Source organism: Oreochromis aureus, linkage group 4 (genome assembly GCF_013358895.1).
Source record: "Oreochromis aureus strain Israel breed Guangdong linkage group 4, ZZ_aureus, whole genome shotgun sequence".
In the NCBI taxonomy this organism is placed as follows: Eukaryota; Metazoa; Chordata; class Actinopteri; order Cichliformes; family Cichlidae; genus Oreochromis; species Oreochromis aureus.
Genome location: NC_052945.1, coordinates 22,164,730 through 22,173,294, shown reverse-complemented (window position 1 = coordinate 22,173,294; position 8,565 = coordinate 22,164,730). Strand labels below are relative to the sequence as shown.

At 42.0% G+C, this 8,565-nt stretch overlaps 1 protein-coding gene across 1 annotated transcript; it reads left to right on the top strand.

Annotated features, from left to right (window-relative positions):
• The first annotated feature begins 4,946 nt into the window (after positions 1–4,946).
• On the top strand, positions 4,947–5,632 carry LOC120432703 (lymphocyte antigen 6D-like). Its single transcript, XM_039611197.1, has 3 exons — positions 4,947–5,056; positions 5,193–5,303; positions 5,437–5,632. The coding sequence occupies exons 1-3, from the start codon at positions 5,008–5,010 to the stop codon at positions 5,541–5,543; spliced, it is 267 nt and encodes an 88-aa protein (XP_039467131.1). The 5' UTR covers positions 4,947–5,007; the 3' UTR covers positions 5,544–5,632.
• The last annotated feature ends 2,933 nt before the right edge of the window (positions 5,633–8,565 follow it).

Below are 8,565 nucleotides of genomic sequence, written 5' to 3'. Positions count from 1 at the left end.
TTTACTGTCTCTGCTCCATTTTTATCATCAAACTGATTTATTTTCACTTTGAAATATTTCTGTCACATGTTACCATAAAGTGTCGTTACACACGGTTAGCTCAGGTCGCTAATGATGAGACTTCAGGACGAGAAGCCCAGAAAACAGTGAGTGATGTCACAGTGGCCATGCCCATCGTTTATTTACAGTCTATGATGTCTCTCAACATTGAAACAGTGGCTTTGCTCGGACACAAGAGCCCACGGCCGCATCTGGAGACAGGGTGGCAAAATCAAAGCCTGTCTTTCAAACACATACGCAGGTGTTACATTATGGTAAAAATGATTCAAATGCTGTAAGTTTACATGTTTTTCACATACATATAGACTATAACTTAATTATTTTCTGCACCCCACATAATTAAACACTTTAGTTACATAAAACATGAATTTTGATGTTATGTACTGTGTAGCCTGTATAATAAATAAATATGTACCTAATAAGTATAAAATCCAGAAAGCTACACAACATGGGGCGGTTACTTTACAAACACAAGTCTAACTTCCGTTTCACGGTATTTGTTAGAAGAAAATCAAATTGTTGCTTAAATTTACACAAAATGTCAGAAATCTGCACCGTCATGAACAAAAATTTAAACCCAGTTTTTAATGATTTGTTGGTTAACCCTCTGAGGTCCAAAATATAAGAGGCCAGCTTTGACTCCTTTTGAGTTTACATTTGTATTTCACCTTCAAATTGTTTCATTTTATTTTCCTGCCTTGCTTGGTATCATTCTGTCCATCTCAACCTCACGCGTCTGAATTTAGGTGTTTTGTCACTGATATACTGTGTTACTATTACTGATCTGAAATCACACAAAAAACTTAAAATCCTAGTAGTATGTTTTACTGTAAAAACCACAGACATGTTGAGTAAATTATTTGTATAACTTGAAATGCAAATATAAATTGTACATTTTGTAAATATATACAAGTATTTATCTAAAAATGCAGCCAATACACCTGGCCTTTTTAAATTTTGTACAACCATTTAAAAATATTACTAAAACTAAAATGAGACAACAATCAGGTGTCACAATAAGATGCCCCAAAAATTATTTGTGCCAGTAAAAAATGTGTTTGTCTGCCACAGGACAGAGGAGAACAGCACAGGGATGCACCTGCAGGCCTGACAGCAGCAGGTGTATCACTGCTCTGGGTTTCCACTGCAGTCTGCCTTTGTGACGTTCAGTCGTGGCCTCACTGACACACAAAACAAACAACGACTACACGCTAAAGGTCACAAATCTCCCACATCTCAAAACTCTCTCTCTCTCTCTCTCTCGCTGCCGTCACTCCCAAAACTTCCCACTGTTCCTAATCAACCAAATCCCACATGTTGACTTTTTTCTTTCTCTACTGTTTTCGTTCTGTCCTTAGAAAATGCTTTTTAAAAAAACGTGACAATAGTATTTAGAAAAAAGCATGGCTTATATATACTTTTAATCATCAGCTTAAATCATTCATGTGATTTGGAGGCACCGACACGTCCGTGGACCCCACAGGGTTAATAACACTCAGCTTTATTCCATTTCCAGAGTGTAACAACCAACCACCTGTGTGAAATCTGGAATTCCGTGGTGTTCTTCAAAATGTGCTCTGGCACAATCATAAGCATCGGTTGCTACTGACAACAAGAAAAAAGCCGTTCTGCGCTGTGGGCTGAACCATTTGTTAATGGTTTGTGGGGGGGGGGCACTATGCAATATATTCAATTTAAGAATTTATATTCACTGTTAACTGTAACTACGCTCAAAGTGTTAATGCTATTTTATTAAACAACACTGTCATATGCAAACTAGGGCGGCACTTGGGGTGGCAAGAGATCATTTTAGGGTGGCACTTGCCACCCGATGCCACCCTTCTAGATCCGCCCTGCAAAGAGCCTGCGTTTAACCACACACTTTATCATCTTATTCATAAATAAGAACTCAGGAAAAGGGGAGGACTTTTAGAAAGTGTAAATATCAGCTGATGTCGACACCAACCTGCTCCCGTGGTTTCACACTTAATGCTAAACTGGATTTGTGGGTTTTCCCAAATTAGGCAAAAAGCAGAAATAAAAAGCCCAACAGAGAGATGGGATCATTGTCCAGGTGGGAAGTGTTTGTGGTTGAGCTTCCTTTTCTCACAGAAACATGAAGACTGTGATGCTCGCTGTGCTGCTGCTGCTGGCCGTCAGTCAGAGTGAGTTAACCTGCAGACCTGCTCTCTGTTCGTCTGTTTACATTTATTTGTCGCTTGTAAGACACTCTGTCGCGGTGTGAGTGAACCGTTGGGCTGCTGGTGACGGCTGAAGGTGATTCTTTGACGTGTTTTGCAGGTGAAGCCTTGGAGTGTCACTGTGGAGGCCAGAAGTTCTGTTCAAGCCCTGTGGAGACGTGCTCCAGCTCTAAAGATGTCTGCTCTACTCTCGTCATCACTTCTGGGCCGGTAAGTCTCGCCTTCCTTTGCTGTGACATTTGTCCAGAGGAAAGAGAACAAATGCATTGCTGGACCGACTCACGGGCACTGTGAGCGGTTGGGATGATGTGTGATGGTCACTTCTGTCCTTTGATTTTCACAGTGGTAACGCACACAAAGGGCTGCTTGAAGTCGCTGGCCTGCAGGATCCTGAATCGTCCGCCCGTGATGACTGTCAGCTGTTGCAGTTCTGATCTGTGCAACAGATAAACCGCTGCCATGTGGGACGTCGCCCGATTGGTCGACGGTCTGCTGCCGTGTGTTGTGTACTGTAGAACAATAAAGATCAGCTGACTGCATTTACTGTCTCTGCTCCATTTTTATCATCAAACTGATTTATTTTCACTTTGAAATATTTCTGTCACATGTTACCATAAAGTGTCGTTACACTTTTAGCTCAGGTCGCTAATGATGAGACTTCAGGACGAGAAGCCCAGAAAACAGTGAGTGATGTCACAGTGGCCATGCCCATCATTTATTTACAGTCTATGATGTCTCTCAACATTGAAACAGTGGCTTTGCTCGGACACAAGAGCCCACGGCCACATCTGGAGACAGGGTGGCAAAATCAAAGCCTGTCTTTCAAACACATACGCAGGTGTTACATTATGGTAAAAATGATTCAAATGCTGTAAGTTTACATGTTTTTCACATACATATAGACTATAACTTAATTATTTTCTGCACCCACATAATTAAACACTTTAGTTACATAAAACATGAATTTTGATGTTATGTACTGTGTAGCCTGTATAATAAATAAATATGTACCTAATAAGTATAAAATCCAGAAAGCTACACAACATGGGGCGGTTACTTTACAAACACAAGTCTAACTTCAGTTTCACGGTATTTGTTAGAAGAAAATCAAATTGTTGCTTAAATTTACACAAAATGTCAGAAATCTGCACCGTCATGAACAAAAATTTAAACCCAGTTTTTAATGATTTGTTGGTTAACCCTCTGAGGTCCAAAATATAAGAGGCCAGCTTTGACTCCTTTTGAGTTTACATTTGTATTTCACCTTCAAATTGTTTCATTTTATTTTCCTGCCTTGCTTGGTATCATTCTGTCCATCTCAACCTCACGCGTCTGAATTTAGGTGTTTTGTCACTGATATACTGTGTTACTATTACTGATCTGAAATCACACAAAAAACTTAAAATCCTAGTAGTATGTTTTACTGTAAAAACCACAGACATGTTGAGTAAATTATTTGTATAACTTGAAATGCAAATATAAATTGTACATTTTGTAAATATATACAAGTATTTATCTAAAAATGCAGCCAATACACCTGGCCTTTTTAAATTTTGTACAACCATTTAAAAATATTACTAAAACTAAAATGAGACAACAATCAGGTGTCACAATAAGATGCCCCAAAATTATTTGTGCCAGTAAAAATGTGTTTGTCTGCCACAGGACAGAGGAGAACAGCACAGGGATGCACCTGCAGGCCTGACAGCAGCAGGTGTATCACTGCTCTGGGTTTCCACTGCAGTCTGCCTTTGTGACGTTCAGTCGTGGCCTCACTGACACACAAAACAAACAACGACTACACGCTAAAGGTCACAAATCTCCCACATCTCAAAACTCTCTCTCTCTCTCTCTCTCGCTGCCGTCACTCCCAAAACTTCCCACTGTTCCTAATCAACCAAATCCCACATGTTGACTTTTTTCTTTCTCTACTGTTTTCGTTCTGTCCTTAGAAAATGCTTTTTAAAAAAACGTGACAATAGTATTTAGAAAAAAGCATGGCTGATATATACTTTTAATCATCAGCTTAAATCATTCATGTGATTTGGAGGCACCGACACGTCCGTGGACCCCACAGGGTTAATAACACTCAGCTTTATTCCATTTCCAGAGTGTAACAACCAACCACCTGTGTGAAATCTGGAATTCCCGTGGTGTTCTTCAAAATGTGCTCTGGCACAATCATAAGCATCGGTTGCTACTGACAACAAGAAAAAAGCCGTTCTGCACTGTGGGCTGAACCATTTGTTAATGGTGTGTGTGTGTGTGTGTGTGTGTGTGTGTGTGTGGGGGGGGGGGGGGGGGCACTATGCAATATATTCAATTTAAGAATTTATATTCACTGTTAACTGTAACTACGCTCAAAGTGTTAATGCTATTTTAATAAACAACACTGTCATATGCAAACTAGGGCGGCACTTGGGGTGGCAAGAGATCATTTTAGGGTGGCACTTGCCACCCGATGCCACCCTTCTAGATCCGCCCCTGCAAGAGCCTGCGTTTAACCACACACTTTATCATCTTATTCATAAATAAGAACTCATGAAAAGGGGAGGACTTTTAGAAAGTGTAAATATCAGTTGATGTCGACACCAACCTGCTCCCGTGGTTTCACACTTAATGCTAAACTGGATTTGTGGGTTTTCCCAAATTAGGCAAAAAGCAGAAATAAAAAGCCCGACAGAGAGATGGGATCATTGTCCAGGTGGGAAGTGTTTGTGGTTGAGCTTCCTTTTCTCACAGAAACATGAAGACTGTGATGCTCGCTGTGCTGCTGCTGCTGACCGTCAGTCAGAGTGAGTTAACCTGCAGACCTGCTCTCTGTTCGTCTGTTTACATTTATTTGTTGTTTGTAAGACACTCTGTCGCGGTGTGAGTGAACCGTTGGGCTGCTGGTGACGGCTGAAGGTGATTCTTTGACGTGTTTTGCAGGTGAAGCCTTGGAGTGTCACTGTGGAGGCCAGAAGTTCTGTTCAAGCCCTGTGGAGACGTGCTCCAGCTCTAAAGATGTCTGCTCTACTCTCGTCATCACTTCTGGGCCGGGTAAGTCTCGCCTTCCTTCGCTGTGACACTTGTCCAAAGGAAAGAGAACAAATGCATTGCTGGACCGACTCACGGGCACTGTGAGCGGTTGGGATGATGTGTGATGGTCACTTCTGTCCTTTGATTTTCACAGTGGTAACGCACACAAAGGGCTGCTTGAAGTCGCTGGCCTGCAGGATCCTGAATCGTCCGCCCGTGATGACTGTCAGCTGTTGCAGTTCTGATCTGTGTAACAGATAAACCGCTGCCATGCGGGACGTCGCCCGATTGGTCGACGGTCTGCTGCCGTGTGTTGTGTACTGTAGAACAATAAAGATCAGCTGACTGCATTTACTGTCTCTGCTCCATTTTTATCATCAAACTGATTTATTTTCACTTTGAAATATTTCTGTCACATTTTACCATAAAGTGTCGTTACACTTTTAGCTCAGGTCGCTAATGATGAGACTTCAGGACGAGAAGCCCAGAAAACAGTGAGTGATGTCACAGTGGCCATGCCCATCGTTTATTTACAGGAACTGCAGCTCGCTTCATTTTTCTGCTCCAGAGGTTCCTGCGTGATTATCAGGCGGTGCAGTCCTAAAAATAACCTTTGGAAAGATGGACGTGTGAATACAATTATCTACTTTGGATTTATCCAATCATTTTACACGCAAATGTATAGAATATGTTTTTCATGCATGTCAGCGGTATCTCTTATTTGAACCGTGTGATCTGTAACTCTAAGCCTTTGTTGCATCGTGGGAATAAAGAAAAACATAATAATTTGGTTAAAGTGAAATCTGCATTTCCACAGTGGAGAATAATTTAAAGCTGTGTTATTTAACCACTTCATCGTGTGTGTTCTCTGTGAGCGAGTTTTAGTCCAACAGCCAAGAAAACGTGAATGAATTAGAGCGCACACAGGAAGCACAGCAGCGGCTGCAGACTGAGGACGAAGCAAACAGAAACTTTGATTATGACGTCAGGGCGAGTTCCCGTGGTTTCACAGTTAATGCTAAACTTTATTTGTGGGTTTTCTGTGGTTGTGCAAATAAAAAGCCTGATCTTGAGGTACAGGGTCATCCAACGGGGTCATTGTCCAGGTGGAAAGTGTTTGTGGTTCAACTTCCTGTTCTCACAGAAACATGAAGACGCTCGCTGAGCTGCTGGACGTCACAGTGAGTTCACATGCAGACCTGCTCTCTGTGGGTTCATTCTTATCTGTTTAGAGTTATTTGTCGTGTTGTGTTGTGTTGGCTTGCATGATGTTTTTTAAGCTCTGACGTGTTGCTGTGGAGGTGATTGTTGACATGCTGTCTGACTACGTCTGTGCTTCATGTGTCGTAAATATGGAGTTCCTGCAGCGTACTGTCAGGATGAAACATGCAGTAAAACTCACGATCCATCCTGTCCTGTTTCTTCTTGCATGAAGGCATCTGACTGCAGAGTGTGGGAGAATGACACTCCTGCTGATAAACTGACACCGTGCACATTGGCTGTTTTTACTTTTTTATCATTTACTTTGCTGGTGTGAGGTGAATTTAAATGAGTGGTTGTGGAAACGTCACACGTCACTCCTGGTTTGTCTCCTGTTCATCAGCAGCAGCACATCGAGCATTTCCAGGTAAAAGCTTCGTCACTTTTACAGCCACAGGGTTTCTTCTGTTTGGGCCAATCTGAACTGCATTCTTCCTCATGTCCAGCAGGGGGCGACTCCTCTGTTGGTATAAAGAGGCGATGAGCTGTTTCTGTGTTTCTTCTTCATTCTTCACGTTTTCAGGTGACTTCAGTTCAGGAGATGAGGCCGGAGGTGAGCAGACACAGATTTAAATGTCCCTCCACGGCACGAGAGACCGCCTTTGCGTGCTATAGCCGGTCTGCAGCCATATACGAGGAACACGTCCTTATCCTTAAATGTAGGGGGAACGTGGCGGCTTCCACAAACTGCAAACCCACTCCTTATTTTTAATACATGAATTATGAGTTTATGAGAACACATCAGATTATCAGAAGACACTGATAGGTTTGTAGCTTAAACCTATTCGCTGGAACGTTGAAGACAATGTAATTACACAGCAAGCAAGACACGAGTAGGCAAAGTTCTTTATGTTTCCGTGCACGGGAGAGAACTGAACAAACGCCGTTCCTTCGCTTGACCCCAGTTGCTCTCGTCCGCTCTCCCGTAACACTGCTCTTTTATTGGGGTTACATGAATATGCATAGGTTCATTAACATATGACGTATACATACACACAAAGAGTACCTTGCCTGTGCGTTGTGTAAGTGTGTGTGTGTGTGTGTGTGTGTGTGTGTGTGTGAGTGTGTGTGTGGGGTCAAGATATGACCCCGTGAAGACTCCCCAAAGCTGGTGCCAGGAGTCTAGCGGTCCATCTAAACAAAAGGCTCTTATGCTCAACCAGATACAGAGTAGGTGTCCTCCTATACCATAAAACAATAAGACAAGGCACGGCCTCTCCCATGCTCCCTGAGTGCTCTGGAATGCACACAACGTGCCTCTGCAGACTACTAAGGATCAAACCTCCTATCACTACACAATCGATTATATACTTCTAAGCATATATGGGTAGATATTTCTAAGCATAAATGACAATCACAATACAAAACCTAACAGACACCATTACACACTGTTCAAAGTATATCTACAAGAACTATATCATTTTTTATATTAAATAACCTCAGAAAATGACTGACTGCACATGTAAGGTTTTCAAAAAAAAAATTTTTTTAATGATCTGCATTCATGAAGTTTTGTGTAGCCCAGCGCTGATCATGTATCGACTGTGATGTAACACAAAAACAGCATGTTATTCATTTGTAATTCCTAGTTTTATATCTTTTGGAGATATATCTTTTATAAACTTATACATGCACCATGGAAAGCTCGGAGTGAAACAGCATTTTGGTGCGCTGCATACTGTGTATACTGTTGTACTGACAATAAAGCTCTTGAATCTTGAATTGAAATCTTGAATTATATCTACAACAAGCTGATAAAGCTGAGAACAGCCTCACCGAGTCGCTCCGGAGGTTTTACATATCACAGAGGTTTCACACAGTTATGTGTGTGTGTGTGTGTGTACGTGCATGTGTGTGTGTGTGTGTGTGTGTGTGTGTGTGTGTGTGTGTGTGTGTGTGTGTGTGTGTGTGTGTGTGTGTGTGTGTACGTGCATGTGTGTGTTTGTGTGCGTGCGTGCAGCTAGCCTACCCGGAGCCCAGGACAGGGAGTAGACCACTCCTTCGTTTCCAGGGGAGGTGTAAA